General features: G+C 41.7%; 1 protein-coding gene across 2 annotated transcripts in view; it reads right to left on the reverse strand.

Annotated features, from left to right (window-relative positions):
* The window catches only part of ACO1 (aconitase 1), a 59,245-nt gene that overhangs the window by 20,338 nt on the left and 13,930 nt on the right, over positions 1-24,977 (reverse strand). For both annotated transcript variants that reach the window (XM_072728124.1, XM_072728125.1), the window contains 9 exons: positions 14,800-14,918; positions 13,393-13,561; positions 12,230-12,367; positions 5,166-5,235; positions 4,850-5,033; positions 3,998-4,137; positions 2,136-2,307; positions 1,426-1,526; positions 415-531 (listed from right to left, as the gene is read on the reverse strand). In XM_072728124.1, coding sequence (XP_072584225.1) covers positions 415-531; positions 1,426-1,526; positions 2,136-2,307; positions 3,998-4,137; positions 4,850-5,033; positions 5,166-5,235; positions 12,230-12,367; positions 13,393-13,561; positions 14,800-14,896 — 1,188 coding nt within the window. In that variant the 5' untranslated portion in view covers positions 14,897-14,918. The remainder of the gene's footprint in view (positions 1-414; positions 532-1,425; positions 1,527-2,135; positions 2,308-3,997; positions 4,138-4,849; positions 5,034-5,165; positions 5,236-12,229; positions 12,368-13,392; positions 13,562-14,799; positions 14,919-24,977) is intronic.

A 24,977-nucleotide genomic window follows, 5' to 3' on the forward strand; every position in this document is an offset into this window, starting at 1 on the left:
TGGTTTTCTGCCATGAGATGTGAGCCCATGCTCTGGAGGGGCCGAGAGATTCGGACATGCTGGGAAGGGGAGGAGACACGCAGGTGGATGGAGGCGAGGCGTGAACAAAAGTACACTGGCCAGAAGAGCTAGGGCAAGTCAAGTGAACCATGTGACAAGAGTCACATGAAGGGTGGGTTTGCTTTCACAGAGGCGGGCTGAGCTGTGTTCGAAGATGGTAAAGTGCTCAAGGAAGCTGTGTGGCCCTTGGCTAACGGGAGAGGCTCAAAGGACTTCAGGATGGAGAGGAAATGCCCTCAGCGTCAGGCTCTGGGAAGCTTCCTCATTAGAGGGTGAAAAGAAGTATGGGCTCTATGGAACGGGGTGTGGGGCCAGGTCGGGGAGGGCTTCCACCTGCCTCTCCCCGGCCCCTACCTTGGCTCCAAGGCAGCTCTCAAAGTCCTTTTTCATGTCGGCCACGGCAACTTTGTCCTGAGGCCTCTTTGGTCCACTGCAGCAAGGCACGACCGTTCTCAGATTTAGTTCCACCACCTGTCCACCCAAAAGATAAGGAGCTCAGGAACAGACAGCGTACTCTCTGAGAAAAGAGGCAAGTGGTACCAGGCCTGCGATACCACACCAACAAAGACAAACTAAACCACCACATCCATACACAAGGAGTCAATGTCCTTTTTAATACTTAAGGAATGAATTTCCAAAGACCAGGATGGGCACATCAGTGGTGTGGGACAGTCACCTCTTGGAGAGATCAGGGTAGGGGCCTAGCTGCTGGCCAGCATCTTCCATACATCCCTCTTTGCAAAGCAGCTGATACAGCCTTTTTAATGCTACACGGAGTTTGAGATGGGTTTTCTACTATGATACATAAACCACCATACTTTTTGCTAAAATGATTTGGTAGGATGCCACTATTCAGTCACCGATGCCAGGAAACGGGCCTGGGTCTCACTGCCTATTCCCTTCCCTTGGTGAACTGTGAAAAAAAACCAGGGTCTCACATCTAGGTTACCCCCTCCAGGCTTGCCTGTCAGGAAAAATGTGGCATCAGTTTGCCCCCCAGAAATGAAGGTAAGTCACTGGAAAAACCAGAATGAATTGCTCTGCTTGACCTCCATTTCTCTTCCAGCTACCCTGAGGAGATTAGCCTTCAAGCAGCCCTCCTCCCTCTGGTGAAGTCCTTCTTCAAATGTCTTCCACACTAGCAGGTCAGAAAGAGAGCACACTCAGCCTAATGGCCAGGAGGAAAGGAAGATGTTATTTTACATTTATAATTCCTTATCTTTTTGATGGTTTCAGTCTCTTAAAACCTTATTGTTCTGTGATGACTTGGCAGTGACTAATTTCCTACAAGTTCACCCCCTCGGAAGACACACACACGATGAGGCTCAGAGCCTCAAGGAAGAGGAAATGCACGTTCTCTCGTACCTGGGCAAAGTCTGGGTCTTGAGAAGGGTCACTGAAATCCCGAAACATTCCGACAGCTTGCAGGTACTTTTTCATCCGCTTTACTTTGTCTTCATCACGACCTAAATGGACATTTTAAGAAATAACCAGTAACAGACATTAGGATTTTGTGATGAAAACTAATGCCTCCACCAGCAGTTATACAAGTAAGGTGCATTGCATTCACACAAACAACAAAAGCTCTGCTGGTATTTCAACTTCCAGTCTCACATTCTGACTCTGGCTGATGCTGTTTTTTAGGGGTTTGTCAACCGATCTGGGCTCTTCTCAAGAAGATTCTGGTCCTACCTGTTAATACTCCCCCTCCCCCGTTTTGGTCATCATCCTTCATTCAGGGGATCTCAGGCTTAGTTAATTGTCAAAGCACACCTTAATTACTAGGATCGCTTGCTTCCTGTCAAATAACTACAAGTAGATGACCAGTACAAATATCTAAGCTTCCAGAACACCTAAGCTCTTTCTACTGGCCAAACCGTGGTGTCTATGTCATATCTTTTGAAATCCCAATAATCATTTTGACTCCCTAGAGAAAAGAAAAAAAAAAAACCCTAAAAAACTGTGAATGTGACCCTGTATCCTCCAAGGGGCAGAGGCGGAAGGCAGTGCTTGGATCCTCAGAGCCCTATGCACTTTGCACAGGGCGTTCTGCTCGCACAGGGCTGCACACTTACCCGTCTGCAGCAGGTATTTGATGCTAACTTCATCGACTGGGAAAAATGCAGCGGTCGCTCCATACTCAGGACACATGTTCGCAATGGTGGCGCGGTCAGCAATGGACAACTGGGCTACTCCTGGCCCAAAAAACTCCACAAACTTGCCTACTACCCCCACCTGGCGCAGGTGCTGAGAAGAACAAGAGAAAACCTTGAGACTCCATAACCTATATTTAAAATGCACTTTGTCATTCTTATAAATTAGCCTGGTGAGTAAACATAGAAAATAAATTGGCCCAGCATAGTTTTGATTACTTTGAAAAATAAAATTTAAAAAATTCTGTTAATTAAATACCATCCAGAATCTTGGATTGGATCTTGGAACAGAAAAGGGTCATTACTGAAAAAACTGGCTACGTTTCTAGTTTAGTGTCATACCAGCGTTCTTCATTTTGATTAATGTACCATGGTTATGTTAGATGTTAACATTTGGGGAAGTTGGGAGAAAGGTAACAGGGATTCTCTGTATTACCTGTATTTACATAAACTCTCATGTAAATCTAAAATTATGTCAAAACAGTTATTACCAAAAAGAAAAGAAAAAGAGAAAGTAATACCCTAAACACAAGTAACATTAATGTAAGTTTTCCAAAATGAGAAGGACTTTTTCTCTCTAATGTTACTGGAAGTGCTAAAAATTAAATAAATTATTTCAACTCGAATGATCTTGCACTAGTTAAGTAAATAAGAGGCTTATTTTCAAGGGTATAATGAACAAATTTCCTGAACACAAGTGCAAATGAAATGTAACCAAAGGATCCAGCCAGTCTGGTTCACATCTCTTTTCCAGACATGCCATCTGCCAAGGCTGAGGCATTGGTGGCTGACGCAGCCCTGCATGAAGCCAGTTTCATGAACCATGTGGACAATCAGAAGGATGGGCTCTTGAGGTTATGTGGGCTTCTGCTAAATTCTATGGGCAAGTCCTACATTATTCTACATGTGAGGATCAATGCACAGACATCTACAATAAGTTACAATATTCCAATAAATGCAATTCCAAAGTCCATAAAGATCAAATCAAAGAGAAACATTTTTGGCCTTTAACAGGACAGTAGCTATCCCTAACACTCCAAGCCTCCTAAATATATAACCAGAAAAGATATGTGATAATAGAAGAATGTTTGTGATAATAGAATAATTTCACTTTTCTAATAATCTTGCAAAATGAAATGGCTCTCCTTTTTGCAAAGCAAATCACAAAAAAAGATTATTTCTTGCAAAAGCTAAAGAAAAAGAAAAAAAACTACTATTTCCAGCTTGGAGAAACATCTGTTACAATAATATAACTTTGAATACAGAAAAGGGAATTAAGAAAGTCAGACATTAAATTCACAGAAGCAGCTTGTTATTTACACATAAGGGAGACTCATGTGGAAAAATGTAGTCAAAGTATAAACACATGCCTGGGAATAAGTCATACCACCTTGGGAAAGTGGTTATCTCTAGGAATGCGGAGGATGGCTTAGGCCATAAATATTTCATTTTATTTCTTAAAAAACATACATACATGGAGAGCTCTGAAGCAAATACGGCAAAATGTTACCATCTGTTAAATCTAGGTGGTGGTGCCTACGAATGTCATTTTAACTTCTGTGTATTTGAACTCTGTCACACTTTCAAAATATATTTTTTTTAAAGAAAAGGATCCATGTAGCCACAGAAGAGTAAAATGAACATAACTGTCTAACACATAGCCACAGAACTGTCCCTTTATCTCATCTCTTTTTAAAAATCATCAACATACTGTTTCCTAACATCGTGCACTTCCTCCCTGTCACTGTCTGTTCGAGACCACGGGAGAGGCAGCATATCATTACCTTGGTAATGGTGAGCACGATGTCCGTGGACGTTACCAGAGGGTGGGGATTTCCCAAGAGCCTGTAGCCAATCACCTGGGGAAGCACCATGCTGATCGGCTGACCCAGCATGACCGCTTCTGCTTCGATACCACCCACTCCTGCAAGGCCAGCATGATACAAGGATGCTTTCAGTGTGCTTCACTATGGAATTCAACCCCGTTACAAGGTTTTACTAGCATAGATCTGGGTTCTTTTTTTTTTTTTTTTAAAGACTTTATTTATTTATTTATTCATGAGAGAGAGAGAGTGAGAGAGAGAGGCAGAGACACAGGCAGAGGGAGAAGCAGGCTCCATGCAGGAAGCCTGATGCGGGACTTGATCCTGGGACTCTAGGATCACGCTCTGAGCCAATGGCAGGTGCTAAACCGCTGAGCCACCCCGGGATCCCCTAGATCTGGGTTCTATAAAGAATAGTTATCTTTCCTCTGTTTCCCTCTACAGAATTTTTAACAAGTATTTCTCAGAATGTGGTCCCCAGAACACCTGTATCAAAACCGCCTTGATTCAATACCAAGTGGAGAATGGGGTTTGGGAGTCTCCATTTTTAACAAACAGCTCCAGTGATTATTCTAATGTCCCTAACCTTTATTCCAGTTCATTCTTCCACACATTATTTTTGAGTCCCTACTAGGCATGAGGTACTTTTCTAGGCACTGGAAATAGAGCAGTAAAAACAAAACACAAAAATACCTCTTTGATATGTGTGATCACACAAAGTCATGCTCCCGGGATGTCACGGTATTAGTGTAAATCAAGCTACACACATATACAAATAGCATATACAGAATAGGATCCTGGAACAATACTCACCCCAACCAAGGACACCCAAACCATCAATCATGGTAGTGTGCGAATCCGTGCCAACAAGGCTGTCTGGGTAATAATAGCCATCGTGATCAAATACCACTCTTGCCAAATACTCCAGATTCACTTGGTGGATGATTCCTGAGCCAGGAGGGATAATTCGCATGTTGCGGAAAGCCTGGGAACCCCACTAGGATTGAGAATGGAAAGAACACTATGAAAACCTGATGCATTTCTATGTGGCCCATCTCCTCGGCACCTCTCTTTGTACTGTACCCATATATATAAAGAAACAACCAGTGAAACCAAACTCTGCTCATACCTTTAAAAATTCAAATCGTTCTCTATTTCTTTCAAACTCCAGGTCTTGATTCTTCTGTAAACTGTCTGTCCTGTCAGAGAGAAGAACTAAATGTATAAATTTTAAGGTTTAAAAGGTTACCAGTTGAACTTATGGGTGTTGAACAAACTGGCAACTTTGTCTGCAGGCTTGCTGTGTGGTACTGATGCATTCATTCACATGGGAAATGAGAGGGAATCAGCAAAAGTAAAAAGAGTAATTATTATTTGGTTCAAGTGATCCCTACAATACCTTTAAACATGGTGAGTAACACACATTAAGTGAATTTAAGTTGAAACTAATCTAATTATAAAGCCTGACTTTTAGGAACAGACTCTAGACATTTATGACAACAGCAGCTTAGATACTGAAAGAACTCTTGTTCCCGTATTTCTTTCCCATGGGTGACCTCGTTACACCTCTCTGAGCTGGGCTGCTCCGAGGTGGCAATTTCATCTGTTTCTTTTGGGAGACAGGGAACCAGCAATGCCAAGAGGCCCAGGCATTTATAGAATCACCATCTCCTAGCTCTTGGACAGAGATTTCAGAGAAGAACGGTGCTACCCAAGAACATTTATAAAGCACAGATTATATGATGAGGTTTACTCAAAGTCATTTAGTCCATCAGGAATGACACAGGCAGAGCAGGGCATCAAAGAAGCTTCTCTAGGGGAGCACCTGGGTGGCTCAGTGGTTGATCCTTGGCTTTGGCTCAGTGCCTGCCTTTGGCTCAGGGTGTGATCCTGGGCTCCTTGGATCGAGTCCCCCATCGGGCTCCCCACAGGGAGCCTGCTTCTCCCTCTGCCTGTGTCTTTGCTTCTCTGTGTCTCTCATGAATAAATAAATGAAATCTTAAAAAAAAAAAAAAAGAAGCAGCTTCTCCAGGATTTTTATAATCAAATCATGAAGGTAAAATAAACCACAGTTACAACTTTGCTGATGTGGTATACAGAAGGCACTCATAAACTGTATACTATGTAGTCAGTGAACACAGAATAAGATAGTAAATTAATAGCTAAGACTCAAGTTACACTTCATTAATTAGTAGTTAATGCTTAGGAATGCCTGGGTGGCTCAGTGGTTGAGTGCCTGCCTTCAGCCCAGGGCCTCATCCTGGAGTCCCGGGATTGAGTCCCACATCGGGCTCCCTGCATGGAGCCTGCTTCTGTCTCTGCCTGTGTCTCTGCCTCTCTCTGTGTGTCTCTCATGAATAAGTAAATAAAATCTTAAAAAAAAGAAAAAAGTAGTTAATGCTTACTAACTACAAGGAACAAGCCACTATTCTAAGTATTTAAAATTTACTTTCTCATTTAGTCTCCATAATAACCCTTTAAGTTAGATGCAACAAACCACCACATTTTTCAAAAAAGGAAACTGAGATACAGAGAGATTAAGAAACTTGCTCAAGACCACACAGCTAGGGACGCCTGGGTGACTCAGTGGTTGAATGTCTGCCTTTGGCTCAGGGCGTCTGGGGATCAAATCCCGCCTCGGGCTCCCTGTGAGGAGCCTGCTTCTCCCTCTGTGTCTCTGCCTCTCTCTGTGTCTGTCATGAATAAATAAATAAAATCTTAAAAAAAAAAAAAGATCACACAGCTAGTAAACAGTGGAGCTGAAATTCAACCCTGGCAGACAGAGCCAAAGGGCTGGATTATGACACAGGCTTTATGTGCTTTACCTGTAGGAACTCATCAATCATCATGACAATCTCTCCCACAGGTACCACTATTACCTCTATGTGCAGAAGAGGAGCCAAGGCACCGAAAAGTTAAGCTCACCTATCCAAGGCCAGACATTTGATGATTATAGAGCCATCATCTGAGCCCGGGTCTGATGGCTATGGGGCCGTTCTCTACTTCTCATCCACCCTCTTCCTTCACTTATTCACAGAGCCTACCCTGTGCTACCTGCTGGGAATACAAGGGTACAAAAGCAGTGCATGCACTGCCCACTTGGTGCTCAGAGGCCTGGCCAGTGATACAGAGAAGCAACCAGGCAATTATCAGAGAGTGACTATCAATGTCATGATACAAGAAGTACAAGGTGCCAAGGGAACACTCAGAAAAGGTTGCAAATTCAGACCAGAAATGAGGCATGTTTTGCAGAGGAAAATGACATTGGTGCAGACTGAAGGACGAAGTGGAGTCGACCAGGTAAAAATAGGGAAGTGCTCCTTGGGGAAGAAGGACTGGGAGCACTTATCATTTACTCTACAAAAGCTCCATTCAGTTACCACCCTGACTGTTTTTCTCTTGGTGTGAATACTCGCCAAGGTCAGTGTCAGTTGCTTTAATGGAATTAGTTCCTGAGGGTGCCTCAGAGCAAGAGTCCACAAATTCTAGCTCCATGGGCCAAATCTGGCCCAAAACCTGTACGTGTTTGGCCCTGAAGCAAACAGTAATTTCTACATTTTTAATGGTTGTTTTAAAAAAAAATACGTGAGCAGAGTATGTAGCCAACAAAACCTAAAATATTTACTCCTGGCCCTTAAAAAAAATTGCTGATCCCTGATGTAGAGTATGAATGTCTGTAGGTGTGTGTATGTGTTAGAGAAAAGCAACAGGTAGAAAGAGAGAAAGGAGAGATGCCAACAGAGAGAAACAAGGCTGGACAAGAATGCTGCCCCCAGAACAGCAGAGCCTCTGGACCCTCTGGACCAGGTGTGACTATTCCTCAAGGTACTTGTCTCCTTCTCACTAATACACTGAGGGCTCCATCCCTCCAGCTCCCATCTGTCTAAGTCCGCATCCACATTTCCAACGTATGCTGAGCATCTGCATCAGGAATACCTTGAACACCACACAGTCAACGGGATAACCCCTAACACACAAGCTTCCTTTCTGAATCTCATCCCCATCTAATGACCTCCCCTCCCACTACTTAGTTTCTACAACTACGGAAGCATTTCTCCTAGAAATAGCCTAGCTGGCTCCTCTGTCAACCTACCTCTGTACGATCACCAGGGACCATTCTCTAAACACAGATCATCAGGACCCATCTGGAACCTGACAATGGCTTCCCATTTTGTAAATAAAGCACGAATCCCTTGCCTTAACAAAGTCCTTCAGTGTAACCTCAAACTTCCTTTATGAATATGAAATATGAATATGAAACCTCTATCACCAGGACCAAATTGCATTCAGCTTCAGCCGCAGCTTCAGCCCCCATGCTCTCCCACACCTTGTTTCCCTCACGCTGCATTCTCTGTGTAGAGCGCCTTTTCCAGGACTCACTCCTTCTAAACCCCTTCCAGACCTGGATCAAGTGATTCTCCAGGTAGAACCCTCTGGACTCCCTGGGTCAGGATGATTTGGTTACTACATTTACCGACTGCATTGAGGTCATGTGTTCTTTAATTTTCTCTCTTCTAAACTAATCTGTTTCTTAAGCAAATAACGGCACACAGAGGTCTGTTAAATAGATTTAACTTAAAAAAAAAAAGGAAGACAGGCATCTTCGAACATTGCTCTTAATCATATGCAGCCCTGCCTCTGGTTCCCCAGTCCTTCTATGGTGCTCTGAACACTTGTGGGCGGCCAGTCAGGGACCCTTACCCTCTTGTCTTCAGTGCTAGAAGGACATGAGAACTTTTCACAGCACAAAAGCACGGTTGGAAGGGCAAGAGTCACCCCAGAGAATGCTGGGATGTCAGTGTGATATAAACAACATATTCACGGGACAAACAGAAGCCAGAAATGGTTAATCTATTTTAAGATAGGTTAATTTCAAGTAAAAACCTATTTACTTATTAAAACAAAACACTTTTTTTTTTTTTTGGCTCAAATTAACAGTTCTAGTTCCTGGAATGAATAAATAGACCTAGAATTTGGATTTTTTCCACAACTCAGAACTTCCCTAAGTTCACCAATTGATTGAGCTTTTTAGTAAGTTCTCTGAATACAAATGGCCTCATGGACTAAAGAGTAAATTTCTTCTCAGTTACATAATTTGAATTCAGATTTGGACGTATATCAAAGTTTCTGAGTATTCCATTTAATGGTACTCCAGAAATTCACAAACAGTATTTATTGAGGAGACAGTTTCCATACCCAGGAAATCTGCTCAGAAATCGTCATTATAATCTTGTTGGGATTTTTTTTTTTAAAGTTATTTTTGAGATAACTTTGAAAAACTACAATAATGAGTTAGTTAGACCCTCCATTCCTAAAAATGGTGATGCCAATTATTCTTATCCAAACGAGGCAAAGGGCTCAGAAATACTTAAATGAGAGTATCTAACATCCAAGCACCCCTTCCACAGTTTTTCTAGTTCATTTCTGGAAGTAGCTGGAAATCAGCCCATAGCACACAGTTCCACAAAAGTTGAGACATATCACATTTAATTCCTTATAAAAATATGGAAAGAGACTGGGAGGTCAAATTGCAAAACCAACCTTGAGCAATAAAAACAAAACACCACCAATGAAAACACTCCTAACAGAAATATTCTCTTTAATTTAAAAAAAGGCGGGGTTTGCTAGATTTGGATATCAGTTTGGATCAAAGTCCTGCCCCCATCCTCTCGGACTTTGCTGTTTCCATAATAATGTTTTCAGTACTGCAGTATAAATGAAAAGAGTCCATAAAAAACTGAAACAGAGTTGATGGATTTTAAGGTTTGAAGAGGAAAAATCAATAGAGCAAACTTTGCAATTACCCAGATTCATACTGCTTAACAGTCAGAGGAGTTCTTTGAATATTGAATCAAAAGACTTCAGACATTAAAACAGTTACAATTCTGGCTTCCCTGTACTTTTACCTTCCAGGCAGTGAAATAAAGGTAAATCATCAACACCAGTGAGAATCTCCAAGAAAGATAAAATTGTCCATGATTTTGTGAGGCTACTTTTATAACTTCTGAAGTGGGGTGTTAGGAAATATCCTTGTTATCAAATAGAATAACATTTTGTGTATGTATTTTTAATTCTTCCCTTTGACTCCAAACCATTAAATTGAGCTCATGTGATTTAAGGAGAAAAAAAAGACAAGTTGCCTAAGGATGAGTTTAGAGTTCAAGGGAAAGGGAACAGCTGCTGAGTATCTAGTCTGTTCCAAGAACTGTCAATTCAGGGGACAAAGCAGATTTCTCTTTATCCGGAATTTATCTGGTTTGGATACTGACAACATTAATCTGAGAATGACCAGTCACTACATTTCTCTTTAGGCTGTATGGAACCCACTTAAGTCCCTAAGGAAGCAAGGAAAGTTATTTTTTTTCCTCTTCGAATAGTTTCATACTCTTAAATGATTTTTTATTATAAAAAACCATAGCCTCTTATCATCAAAATAAATAACAGTTATAAGCCCAGAGATAAATCATTCAGCAGTTTGTCATCTCTTTTTCCAATCTTTTAGTTTTTGTAAACTTTACACATAGCTGAGATCACACTCTACATGCAACTTATATCTGGCTCATTGAGCTGTGACATGAGCACGTTGCAAGTGTTATTAAACATTTTATAATTATAATGGTAAACGTTACCTAATAATTCACTTTAAGGACATATCATGATCTAGTAAATCATTCTCCTTTGTTGGCCATTAAGAATGCTTCTAGGTTTCCATTATTATAAATACTGTCATGAACACTATTTAGTCATTAAGCTACTTGTGAATTCCAGATTATCTATAAAGGGTAATGCTCAGAAGTGGAAATTCCAGGACAAAGGATATGACAATTTCTAATAATCTTCATACATACTGCTTTCATCATTCCTAATTTATAGTATTATCAGCAGGGAATAAAAGTGTCTCCCTCATGACACCTTTATAATGAATAATGTTTATTTTCTAATCTTAACTCTATTGATAAGAGAAAATGGTATCTCAAGGATTTAATCTACTTTTTTTTATTACTTCTGAAGTTGAAAAGGATTCATATAGTGCTTATCATTGCTTTTCCTTTCATTGTGAAATGTCTACTTTTTTTTACCCATTTATCTGCTGGGTTTTACTATATATTTTTTTTAAAGATTTTATTTATTTATTCATAAGGGCTACAGAGGCAGAGACATAGGCAGAGGGAGAAGCAGGCTCCCTGTAGGGAGCTTGATGTGGGACTCAATCCCAGGTTTCCAGGATCTTGATCTGAGCTGAAGGCAGATGCTCAACTACTGAGATACACAGGTGCCCCCATTCATTTCTTTTAAATTTAGAAAGGTCCTTCTCCTCAAGACATTTGACACATACTTAAATTTTTTTCTGAAATTTTTGATGATTTAATTTAAAAAATATTAATGCTTTAATTCACAGGAATCACTCTCTCTACCAAATAATTAATTTCCCCAGCACTGAATGTGGTATAGTTCTTTTTTTCCCCACTCAGAGTTGATGTTAACTATTTAGTTATTCTTCTTGGTTAAGATACTAGACTTCTAGCAGCACCTGGTTGCACTCCCTGTGTAATCTTTCTTTCTTTTTTTTTTCTTAAAGATTTATATTTATTTATTTATGAGAGACACAGAAGAGACACAGAGAGAGACAAAGACACAGGCAGAGGGAGAAGCAGGCTCCCTGCAGGGAGCCCGATGTGGGACTCGATCCTAGGACTCCGGGATTATGCCCTGGGCCGAAGGCAGATGCTCAACCACTGAGCCACTCACAGGGCGTCCCCTATGTAATCCTGCAGCTCCTTCTACTACAGATGGAATATACTTCCCCACCCCTAACTTATGGCTTGACTGTGACTTGCTTTGATTAATGTCACTGTGAAGAGAAGTGATTCTACGCTAGCTCTGATCTAAGCCTCAAGAGATATTGTGGGTTCCCATTTGCCCTCCTGAGCCTCTGTGATCACCAGATAGCTGCTTTTTCCTTCAGCCTGGGCACCAGAAGAAGTAAAAAGAAAAAAAATCATAAATTTAAAAAAAGAAGAAAAAAAAGACCCCCCCCCCCTTTACTGGAAAATCTTTGGTAAGTTTGATTTTTTCTGAATACATCTCTTAAAGATTTCTTCTGTTGTTTATCTACATACACACATAAAGAAGACGTGAATTCCAAGATTTTGCACAAAACAGAAAACCCAAGTATCCATCCTAATCTCTCACCTTCTGTTGAAATCCACCTGGATGGAATGATCGATTACAAGATCGGCAGGACAGACGGGGTTTATTTTCTCTGGATCTCCTCCTAACTTTTTCACAGCATCACGCATTGCAGCAAAGTCAACCACAGCTGGCACACCTCTGAGAAAAGAGAATTAAGCAGAAAACAAAACTGTTGAATAAAGTGTACTTTGATTTTTCAGCTTTTGCCTCCACTGACAATTGGCCGTGAGACAGTGTCATCAGTGGGGCTGACAATGGATGACTTAGAAAAGTGGAAGTTTCTATATATCTTTCTTTGAGCAGAAACTGGAAGTGCCATGACTGAGTGGTATCTCTACATGCAATTTTGTCACTCCACTAAAGTTAACAACAAATGTGGTCTAAATAGAAACCTTAGGAAAGTAGGCACTTAAAAACCCTGGGTCTGTTACTGCCATGGCTGATTCCCATTCACATGGTGGGGTGATAAAGACCTAGAGAAGATACATGGATCATACCTCCAACTTCAGATCAAATTTAAAGAAATGGATGTAATTCAGAGAAGTATGCTATGAATCAAATTTATACTAGGTGAATCTCTCCTTTTTATTATTTTAGAGTATAAAATTTGTCCTCTAGAAAAATGAAATTCGGTTCTAAAAGGAATAAAACAACATCATTTAAAAATGGAAAGATAGTGTCTTAAAAAAACAGGCCATGATGGGAAGTAAAGACTCTTGGGAATGGCAAGGTGTGAACTGAGGCTGAATAGCAACAGGTTGGGCCTTGTGAACTACAAGTCTTCCCTAAGGTGAAAGCATATCAGTGTTCTATGGATGGCTGTTTGAAACTGGCTTATGGGTGATAGGATGTGAGGGAGACAAGATTCCAAGACAGTTATACTCCATGCTATTTCTTCCATCTTCTGCCACTATACTTAAGACTAGGATCTCCAAGACCAAAGATGATGACCTCTGCCATTGGAAAAGGTGGAGTGACTACACATTCGAATTTATCTGAGACAAATTCTTGCTGTCCAGGATAACAGACCTCTTACATTTTCAAAAGTGTCTGGATATTGGGTGATCAATTATACAGGCACTGTGTGTGTGTGTATGTGAAGCACTCTCTAAAGGCTGACAAGGGAGGCAGTGACAAGGGAAGTGAAGTGATATCAGGCTCACGTGAAGTCCTGTAGGATGACGCGAGCAGGCTTAAATGGCACTTCTATGTTCTTATGCTGCATGACATTCCAATTTAGGATATTTTCAATGTCATTTTTCTTCACCAAAAATTGATCACAGTTCCGAATGGCTGCCTCCAGGAGAACTCTGATAGAAAATGGTAAGCGTTCTAGGGAAAAAGGAGAAAGCATAACAAAACAAACAAAAGCCATGAGACACCTTATCATAAGAGCTATTTATAAGCCAATCTCTATATAAACTTGATACAAGGCATTAGACTACTCCTCCAACAGGGAAAGAGGGTAAATTTAAACTGATTTCAACAGTTTAAAATATAACCATATCGGGATCCCTGGGTGGCGCAGCGGTTTGGCGCCTGCCTTTGGCCCAGGGCGCGATCCTGGAGACCCGGGATTGAATCCCACATCCGGCTCCCGGTGCATGGAGCCTGCTTCTCCCTCTGCCTGTGTCTCTGCCTCTCTCTCTCTCTGTGTGACTATCATAAATAAATAAAAATTAAAAAAATAAAAATAAAAAAAAAATAAAATATAACCATATCAAATGGGTTTAAAAGACATTCGGTACTAGAAAATACCCACAGACTAGCCAAAGATAAATATTATAGTTAATTTTTTCATAATAAATTATTGCCTTACCTTGGATTCCAATAGAGTTTTTCTTAAGTTACCATGAAAGAAGTCAGTCTAGGTATTTATTGTATTACGTTTTGGCAAGTAACACACAGAGTAATATTTCTTATGAAAACTATTGTTTAAGAAATGAGAAAATAACTTCTTTACAACTATTATAATTAAGATCAAAGTACAGTCATATATACCTTTTAATGGAAACACAAGCATAAACACCATAATGGGTTTGAGGATAAAACAATGGTAATTCCTGAAAAAACTATTTTGTTTATTTAAAAAAGAAATACTGTATCATCAATATTAATCACCAATATTATTTGGGAAAGACCAGAGTGCAAAGGTAGAAAAGCAGAGGATTTGGAATAAAAAAGACCTGTTTTTATTCAATTCTGGTACCCACAGTTGTTTTTTGATCATGTCATTGATGCTCCCTGGACCTCAGCTTCTTAGGACTTCTTATATTTTATAAACATGACCTCACAGAGTTGTTATACAGATTAAATAATATATATGCACAAATACTCTATATGCTGTAAATGTTATATAAATATCATATTTATATAATCATTATTACTTAAAAACAGGCAACATAAGAAAGTGGTGTGTGTTTGTGTGCTTAATCCAAGACCATTCAGCCATTTCTGCAACTCCCTCTTTCAACTCTCCTAAAGGCTAATTAATTACATAGCTTAATTATTATGCAAACAAGACTCTTGATTGCTGTGAGAACAATTACATCAGAGAACCATATGCCTACCATATCTTGAATCCTTCAATTTATTCAAATTAAAGAATTTCTTTCCTGGTTGTGCAGGATCCAAAGGCTCAATAAGGTGTGCAAATGGGTTGCTCATGATTCTTGATGGCCACGTGTCCCTAAAAAAAAAAAAAAGAAAACACTTAATTTCTACTCTCAAAGCTGGACCTCAGGAACCTGGATGTCTCAGCCAGTTAAGGGTCTGCCTTCGGCTTCCAGGGTCCTGGGATGGAGCTGTGAGTTGGACTCCCTGCTCAGCGGAGAGCCTGCTTCTTCCTCTGCCCCTTCCCATGCTCATCCATGCTCATGCTCCTGCTCTCTCTAAAATAAATAAGTAAAAATCTTAAAAAAAAAAAAAAAAGCTGGATCTCATTTATTCTGAGGAGTGTTTGCCCTCTTTTTGGTACATATTCACTTCAATATATCACTTGGTACATATTCACTTCAAGATATCATTTATCTTTTCAACGTAGCAGGAAGGAGGGACATACAGGACTACAAGAATGATATCTTAGCAAATAAAATGGGCCTCTGTGAGGCTGTGTTGTGAAAGCCTGCATTCAACTCTCAAGAGGTTATAAAATCCTAAACTTCTTTTGTCTTAGGTCTATAACTTTCCAACCCTTTTCCACTGATATGTTTTGTCTCAGGGTAAATCCTTAGTATATGAAGAGACTTCTGAGCTATACAGAACGTAAAAGGTCCATAGTGGGTGACATGCAATTGTATAAACTTGAACTTGGGAGGTGAGGGCTTGGAAGCAGGTATTTTCTGTTGTAAGAGTCTCTGCAGCATCTAAAATAAATGTGTTAGTTTGAAGTCTTCCTGATTCACTTTTGCGTATGGTGTCAACAGAGCATTCACATTAGATAATCTCTGTTACTGCAGTGAGGCATAAAGGCGCAAACTTCCCAGATATGTACAGAGGAGACCCTCTACCCCAGCTTGGGGAAGGACTTAGCTATCCTTGTATAATTTTTTTAAAAATTTTTAAAAGATTTTTATTTATTCATGAGAGACACAGAGAGAGAGGCAGAGACATAAGCAGAGGGAGAAGCAGGCTCCATGCAGGAAGCCCGATGTGGGACTTGATCCCAGGACTCCAGGATCACGCCCTGAGCCTAAGGGAGACGCTCAACCACTGAGCCACCCAGGCGTCCCGATCCTTGTATAAATTATAAGCAGTGAACAAGGGAAGACACTGTTCCTGGCTTCCACCACATAGAGAAACAGAGGTTTCAAAAAACGTCACTGTACAACTCAGAGCAAAACACATTGGAGTAAGAGACGACTTGCTTTCCAGTCCTACCCCTTGGGCAAAAATCCTTCAACCAATCCATTGCCCAGGAGTCTTCTGAGATAAGAATAGTAATGTTTCTGGGCTGACTGGCTCAGTCAGTGGAGTGTAAGCGGGTCAGGAGCGGCTCCTGATCTCAGAGTTTTGGGTTCAAGCCCCATGTTGGATGTATGTAGAAATTACTTAAAAATAAAATCTTAAAAAAAAAAAAAAAAAAAAGAAAACAAAAAAATACAGTAACATTTCCCCAATTAATCCGGGGGTTTTATGAATACTTAAATATTCAACATATTTTGGGGATAACTAATATGGTCAACATATTACTGTAAAATGAAAAAAATAACATGTGTAGGCATACCTCAGATATATTGTGAGTTCAGTTCCCAACCACAATATGGCAAATATCACAATAATAGGAGTCAAATGAAGTTTTTGGCTTCCGAGTGCATATAAAAGTTATGTTCACACTCTACTGTAATCTATTAAGTGTACAACAGCATTATGTCTAAAAAAATGTACTTTAATAAAAAAAACTTTATTGCTAGAAAATGCTAACCATCATCTGTGCGTTCAGTGAGTCATAACCACTGACCATAGATTACCATACGATATATAATAATAAATGAATTTGAACATTATCACAACATGACACAGAGAGACCTGAAGTGAACAAATGCTGTTGGGAAAATAGTGCCAAGAGATTTGCTCAATGCAGGGTTGCTACAAACCTTCAATCTGTAAAAACCACAGTATTTGCAAAGCAAAAGCACAATAAAATGAAGTATGCCAGTAAAGGAAATGACTGGGGGATAAAAAGTGACAGGTGGTTCTTGTCTCCGTTGACAGGCCCATTTCTTCAACAAAACATAAAACGGAGGCACCTGAGTGGCTCAGTGATTGAGTGCCTTCGGCTCAGGACGAGTCCAGGGTTCTGGGATCGAGTCCTGCAAGGGGCTCCCCATGGGGACACTGCCTCCCCCTCTGCCTGTCTCTCATGAATAAATAAATAAATAAAATCTTAAAAAAAATACAGAGATTCCTAAGTCTCACCCCTAAGCTACTGAATTAGAATTGATGGGGGAGGTGGAGGTAAACAGGAACTGCAGTGTTTGGTCTCCAGGTGTTTGTAACCAATGTTCAAGGTGAGAATCATGGCTGGACGCCGGAGTGCCAGGTGAGGAACAGATACTTAATTTAGGAGGCAGCAAAATCCCATGGCAGCTGTATGTTTGCCAGGCGGAGGGAATCACAATGAAATTGCCTCCACAGAGGGGAAGGGACCCAGCACCAGGGAGGCAGGGGCAGAGTGTGCCGGCTAAGGGGCAGTGGCCCTTCGGCTCCAGCCGAGCTGCATGCAGGTACTTAGCCTAGCCCGGTGTCGACAGATCATCCGATTTTTCAAGCAAGCCTGGCAGTCTGGATTTCTACATGACCTCTCCTGATTTAGAAATCTGGGTAACTAAAGGTTTCTTTTCTTTTTAATTTTTTTTTTTTTTTTTTAAGATTTTATTCATGCGAGGCACAGGAGGAGAGGCAGAAACACAGGCAGAGAGGGAGGAGAAGCAGGCCCCATGCAAGGAGCCTGATGTGGGACTCGATCCCAGGAATCCGGGATCATGCCCTGAGCCAAAGACAGCTGCTCAACCCGAGCCACCCAGGTGTCCCTAACTAAAGGTTTCTAAACGGCTGTGTGGTTCTGCAACAGGAAGGCCACACGAACACACCTTGTGGGCCCTGTGCCACCCACGGAGCAACCTTGGGGGGCAGAGGTTTTGGACAGGAGGTCAGCAGGGCTCCCGGAGGGACTACGGGAGGGAGGAGGCCAGAGGTGACCTGCGTGGGCCACTGGAGGGTGGCGGCTGCCACGGAAAAGCGGTATGGAACTGAAGAGGCAAAGGCTAGAGAGGGCGGCCTGGCGGGGTGGGGGGGGTGGTCACCGAGTCGCCTCCTAGGAGGGGAGAGCGCAGTTAAGTGCCACACAGATACCAGAGATCTGTTACTCATCCCCACTAAAGGGGGAGCCAGTGCCGCTCCCTAAAAATACGCCCATTTAGTAAGAGGTGAGCTCACCTGTCTGCAGAAGTTGCCAAATCCGTGGCCTCAGAAACAAGACTAATAATAATTCCACTGACTGGAATTTTGAAGGTGTAAGTTGAAAAAGGCAATAATCCTATTCTCCCATTGATTTGCTATCAGTTCCAATTCTTGACTTAATGTTTCCACCCCAAACAGTAGGAACTGCAAGAGTAAAACTGTCTGCCTGGGAAGTGGATGGAGAGAAGGGTGTCTCCACAGAGGTTGTGGGACATGAGAGAACCTCTGTGGTGGGGCGCAGGGCTGGAGATCCTTGCGGAACCCGGCAGGGTGGGTCATTCCCATCTTCAAAAGCCTTGAGTCTCTGAATCGCCCCTCTATGTCGAACCCTAAAGGGGCCGAGAGCTTCCATTTTGCCAAAATTCTATGGTTAAACCAAAGTTGTACCCATACTGGCCTTGATGCGGTGAGGAAGAAACGGGTCCATTTACCTCCCTGTAGCTTACAAACACCTGGGGCAGAATTTTGGGATCCTCACACAATCCCTGCTCCTCCCACTCCCCTACAAAGCCTGCCTGCGTAGTTCAGAACAGATAAAGTGACCCAAAGTGACTGCTACAGCTTTTATGGAAATGGCTTTGTGTAAAGTGCTCTACCATCTGCCTCACTTTTTCCTTAGAAACTAGGCAACTGGGGGATCCCTGGGTGGCTCAGCAGTTTAGCGCCTGCCTTTGGCAGAGGATGTGATCCTGGAGTCCCAGGATCGAGTCCCCCATCGGGCTCTCTGTATGGAGCCTGCTTCTCCCTCTGCCTGTGTGTCTGCCTCTCTTTCTCTGTGTGTCTCATGAATATATAAAATCTTAAGAAAAAAAAGAGAAACTACATAACTCTCATTTCACTATATTAATGAACCAAATTCTTTTTTAAAATATTTTATTTATTTATTTATTTATTTATTTATTTATTTATTTATTTATTTGAGAGAGAGAGAGAGAGAGAGGCAGAGACACAGGCAGAGGGAGAAGCAGGCTCCATGCAGGAAGCCTGACTTGGGACTCGATCTCCGGTCTCCAGGATCACACGCCTGGGCCTAAGGCAGACGCTCAGGCCACCCAGGCGTCCCGTGAACCAAATTCTACTTGCAGAAGCTAAAAAAGAAAGGAATCTGTCACTAGTTAGGACCGGCATATAAGTACCTGCATACCGGTACAGAAATACCCAGTGCTTTATACCATCTTGTCTAATTTTGGCAACATCTCTGTAGGTTAAAGAGTATTATTATTTCCATTTTACAGTGGAGGAAACTGCAGCTCAGAGATGGAAGAACATGTTTGAGGACATACATCTAACCTAGTAAGAGGCGGAGAGCTGGGTTTTAAATCCTGGCTCTTTCCAGCCACCTCACGCCACCTCCCCTGGTGCAACAACTGCTGTTCTAAAGGGGGTGCTGGAGAAGGGTTACCAATCAACCCCACAGCTAAAAGAAGCCAGAAGAGACTCATGGGCCTGACAAATCCTACTGGGACTCAGTTCTGAATACTGCAGTTACCCCTCCTTCTTCCAAGGGTTACCCAGCACATTGGTCTGAGCTTGGCATTGTCACATGTCCCTTGCTACCCTTTACTGAGCCATAGGTGAGCAACAGCAGCTGTGTTTTGGTGACCAAAAGCTGGTTTTGCTTCCAAGTTGGGAAACAGTCCTTTCATACCCCCTGGAGGGCTCTGGCAATCCCGCAATCCCTCAATCCCTCCTAGGTTTCATTCATGCTATCATCACTCCTTGTCTTAGATCGCTTTATAGGAACTCCCCATGCTTCAGCGATCCCAAGAGAAAGCTAAAAACTACCATATTCCAAGACAGGTAGGAGGGAGAGATCTTTAGCTTGAGAACAGTCGAGACCCAGAGAGAATCGAGGCATCATAAATGCTTCCTGGGTCTGCCTTCCTCGGCCAGAATCATACCCCATCCTTAAACCTCAAGCATTACTGCAAATCCTGCAGACTCTAAAACTGCCCCTGGTCTGGTTTTATCTAAAAACCCAGCTAACTGGCCAGGGAGCCCTCCCTACTTCCCACATCTGCATAAAGCCCACACCTCATTGTCATTGTTTCAGCTCCTTTCTTTTCTTATCCTTATCCTGCCAGCCTTCAGGTTTGTTCCTGCCTTTTTTGTTGTTTTGTTTTACCTAATCCCCATTCAATAGGAATAAAAGGAAGGCGTGAACAGAGTCACTGTGGATTTTTTGGGAGAGAGGTGTTATCTTAGTTATTTTCTTTTGGGGGGCTAGGAGAAGGGTTAGTAGTATGCATGGAAATATGCATGGGTGCTACCTTTTTTGTTCCACAGAATAAGATAGTATTGCATGGAGGCCAAGAAAAAAAAAAGCGAAAAGAAGTTTTTAAAAATAAGAAAGTTAAGGGGAAATTATGTCTCGTAAGCAGTGATGTCGGAGCTCATTTGGAGCTTGTGGTTCATGAATACTTGTGTTCATTACAGTAGGATGGCTAAACATTCGCCCTGGCCTTTGAATCAAGTAGGACATGTGAACAGTTCTTAAACAGAAGGAATTTAAAAAGACACTTGCACTGTATTTGAAGCCCTTCCCTACACCTAGCTCACACTCTTAAAATCAAGAGAATTATTTGGTTGAGAAACACTGTCTTTCAAAGCTAAACTATCCTGAAATACCAGCTGGGTGACTTGTACAATGTCATGATGCCCTCAGGTACATCTTGTACACATATGCACAGAAGAGTGGGAGTGGGGAAAGAGTGCCGAACACCAGATTTTTAAAGTAAATTACTAAAACCGCTAAACATTAGGCATAGGCAGACAGATCTGAGACGTTTAACAACTGAACCATGCTGTTAGTAAACAAGTTGCAGGGAGATCAGAGCTGTGGTTCCTCCCAACCACAGTCTTGCTGCCAACCAACCTTTGGTCGCAATGTTGGACACCTGCAAATGACTCGGACACCATCATTTGTGCATATGTGGCAGGGCATTAACCCATTCCCCACCCCATACCCGCAGGACACTTTGTCCTAGATGCTAATGGAGCTGATGAGACAGAGTGAGAGAATGCTGAGCCTTCTGCAAAGAACCTTAGAGATGCTATAGCATTTTCCTGACCAGGAAACAGAGACCCCTAGAAGGAAAGTGGGGTCACTAGGTTTATGAGGGGTAGACCTAGGAAGAAAATACAGCTGATTTTCTCTCAAGTGAAATGCAAATTTCTGGCAGGGGAAAAAAGAATGCTTAAAATCCTTCAAAAGTAAAGTTGAGAAAAGTACAACTTAAGCACTTTCACGTATCACACACTACATATCACATTCTGCTGGCACTTTTGGGAGCTAGGTCTCTAATCATTGACTGAGCCTTCCATGTGGTTCAGATTTCCAGGGAACTGACTGACAGCTAAACTTTGGGAAAACAAAAACAAACAAAAATAATAAACTTTGGGAAAACAACTTAGAGCTAGGGCTAAGTTTTTAACAAGTTGCCCTGGGTGACTGAATTTATTCTGAGAGGCAGAGTAAGGGCAAATAAATTTTATTGATATAAATATCAAAGATACAATTCCTTACTCAGATGCAACGTAAGAAATGTGAGCAAAGGGACACCTGGGTGACTCAGAGGTTGAGCATCTGCCTTTGGCTCAGGGCATGATCCTGGGGTGCTGGGATTGAGAATCCTGCATCGGGCTCCCCATGGGGAGCCTGCTTCTCCCTCTGCCTATGTCTCTTTCTCTGTGTCTCTCATGAACAAATAAATAAAATCTTTAAAAAAGATGTGAGCAAAGACTCACATTAATATAATGAAATAGAAAAAGTTGCAAATAATAGATGTACTAGAATCCAATTTAAAAACTTTAAGACTATTAGTATATATTCATTCATACACACACACACACACACACACCACTGTATCTGTTAATACGAAAGAAAGATCTAGAATAAAGTTAACATTGATTATCCCTAAATAGAAGAATACATTGTGTAAAGGGCAGGACCAGTGGGAAGGACTTTCAACCTCTGAATAGAATCCAAGTTCTGTTTTTTGTAAGCATGATTTCGTTTGGTATTTACTTTTTAAAAAGCTGAAGCAGTCATTTTCAATTTCCTGACATAAATACCTATAGAGGATATTTCATCAGGAAGAAATAGTATCTAGAAATGAAAACTTGACTTCTTGGGCGGTATCTTTTATTTTTTTATTTTTTATTTTTTAATTTTTATTTATTTATGATAGTCACAGAGAGAGAGAGAGAGGCAGAGACACAGGCAGAGGGAGAAGCAGGCTCCATGCACCGAGAGCCCGACATGGGATTCGATCCCGGGTCTCCAGGATCGCGCCCTGGGCCAAAGGCAGGCGCTAAACCGCTACGCCACCCAGGGATCCCTTGGGCGGTATCTTTTAAAAGGAAGACGGAACAGTTCATAAAGTTCCTGAACCACAGTATACAGTTCTTTATTTAATAATGTCTGATGAGGGGCAGCCTGGGTGGCTCAGCGGTTTAGCGCCGCCTTTGGCCCAAGCCATGATCCTGGAGACCTGGGATAGAGTCCCTCATAGGGCTCCCTGCATGGAGCCTGCTTCTCCCTCTGCCTGTGTCTCTGCCTCTCTCTCTCTCTCTCTGTGTCTTTCATGAATAGATAAATAAAATCTTAAAATCAAAATGTCTGATGAGGATTTATTGAAAAAGTAAATATGTTACTATTATTCTTTAGAGAAACCCACTCTGCTCCCCAAACTATGACCTTCATCATCCACTAATGCAGTGCAATGGTTCTTTTTTTTTATTTATTTATTTTTATTTATTTATGATAGACATAGAGAGAGAGAGGCAGAGACACAGGCAGAGGGAGAAGCAGGCTCCATGCCGGGAGTCCGACGCGGGACTCGATTCCAGGACTCCAGGATTGTGCCCTGGGCCAAAGGCAGGTGCAAAACTGCTGAGCTACCCAGGGATCCCCCAGTGCAATGGTTCTGAAGGGAATCCATGAATGGTTTTTATTTCACTTTGGATAGACCATTTGAATACTTCCTACAGGCCTATCAATCCAAGCGGGACCCCTTCCTTCTCACCACCTTCTCCCACCCCCTCTCCCCCACCCCTCTCTGCCAACAATCCTAGCAGGAGACCAAACCTGCTGTAGAACCTTGTCTTTTTGGCTGATGATAACTTCAAAAATATTATACTAAGAAACAGACGATCATTACAGAAAAATTAGAAAGTGCAGATAAACAAAAGTCACCACTGAAGTTTGAAGTTTCACCTAACACAACTTTTAAATGTATTAGGATTTCTTTAAAAAATGGGTTCGACCTCACATTGTTTTGTAAATGGCTTTTTTTCACTCAGCAATCTATCAGGCCATCTGTGGTATTTTATTATTATTTTTTTTATTATTATTTTTTTTAATCTTTTTTAAAATTTTTTTTTTAATTTTTTTATTTATTTATGATAGTCACAGAGAGAGAGAGAGGCAGAGACACAGGCAGAGGGAGAAGCAGGCTCCATGCACCGGGAGCCTGATGTGGGATTCGATCCTGGGTCTCCAGGATCGCGCCCTGGGCCAAGGCAGGCGCTAAACCGCTGCGCCACCCAGGGATCCCCCATCTGTGGTATTTTAGATCTTTTAACTGCACTATAAACATCTATCATTCAGATATACAATAATTTACTTAAATCTCTTATTATTAAAATACTTAGTTTGTTTCCAAGTATTAACATTCAAACAATGCTGCAACCTTTGTACACTCTCCTTGGAGTACGTCCTCAATCCATTTCCTTAATAGAAATTCCTAGCTTTTGGTTCCTAGAAGCAGGACAGCTGGGTGAAAGGATTTGCATGTCTCGGTCCCATTAAACATCACCATGTGGCCAGGAAAGGCTGTGCCAATTTATGACTCTTCTTGGAGGCAGGGAATGGAAGTGCCTCAACAAGGCAACATGATTGTTTTTCTTTACTTTTTGCCAAATTAAGAGATTAAAAAGCTAATCTTGGGCGTTTCTTTAATTTCTAGTAAAGGTGGATACTTTTCATCTCTCTTCCTCTGTCATGTGAATTCATGTGAATTTCTTTTGTAAACTGTCTGCCAGACAGGCCAAACCCAGTGACACTCAGATGGCCTCTGGTGACCGAATGTTCTCATCTCTGAGGGAGACTTGACTGAGCTATTAATGTGGATAAGAACCGGCTCTGTAACCCTGTAGAGGCAAGACAGCCCATCAAATATGATGAAGCCCTCAAATCTTTTTTTCTTTTCATTTTTTTAAATAAATTAATTTTTTATTGGTGTTCAATTTGCCAACATACAGAATGACACCCAGTGCTCATCCCGTCAAGTGTCCCCCTCAGTGCCCGTCACCCATTCACCGCCACCCCCCGCCCTCCTTCCCTTCCACCACCCCCAGTTCGTTTCCCAGAGTTAGGAGTCTTTATGTTCTGTCTCCCTTTCTGATATTTCCTACACATTTCTTCTCCCTTCCCTTATATTCCCTTTCACTATTATTTATATTTCCCAAATGAATGAGAACATACACTGTTTGTCCTTCTCCGATTGACTTACTTCACTCAGCGAAGCCCTCAAATCTTTAGGCGGTTTGACTCCATGCTGAGGTACGTCATGACCCTAGCGGGTTATATAGCAAGGTAAGCGGCCCCTTTAGCTTGAATCACAGGCAAAATCCCCATTCGGATCAGTGGGCTTTGCTACCTGTTACTCTGACTGAACTCCCAAGCCCAGGCAGCAATCCTACAGATGGGTTTTGATATGGGAAATAAAAGCAGAGGAAAAATTATTAAATTTCCTTACTATCTACAGCCCACTAACAAGTCCTT

Source organism: Vulpes vulpes, chromosome 12, assembly GCF_048418805.1.
Source record: "Vulpes vulpes isolate BD-2025 chromosome 12, VulVul3, whole genome shotgun sequence".
In the NCBI taxonomy this organism is placed as follows: Eukaryota; Metazoa; Chordata; class Mammalia; order Carnivora; family Canidae; genus Vulpes; species Vulpes vulpes.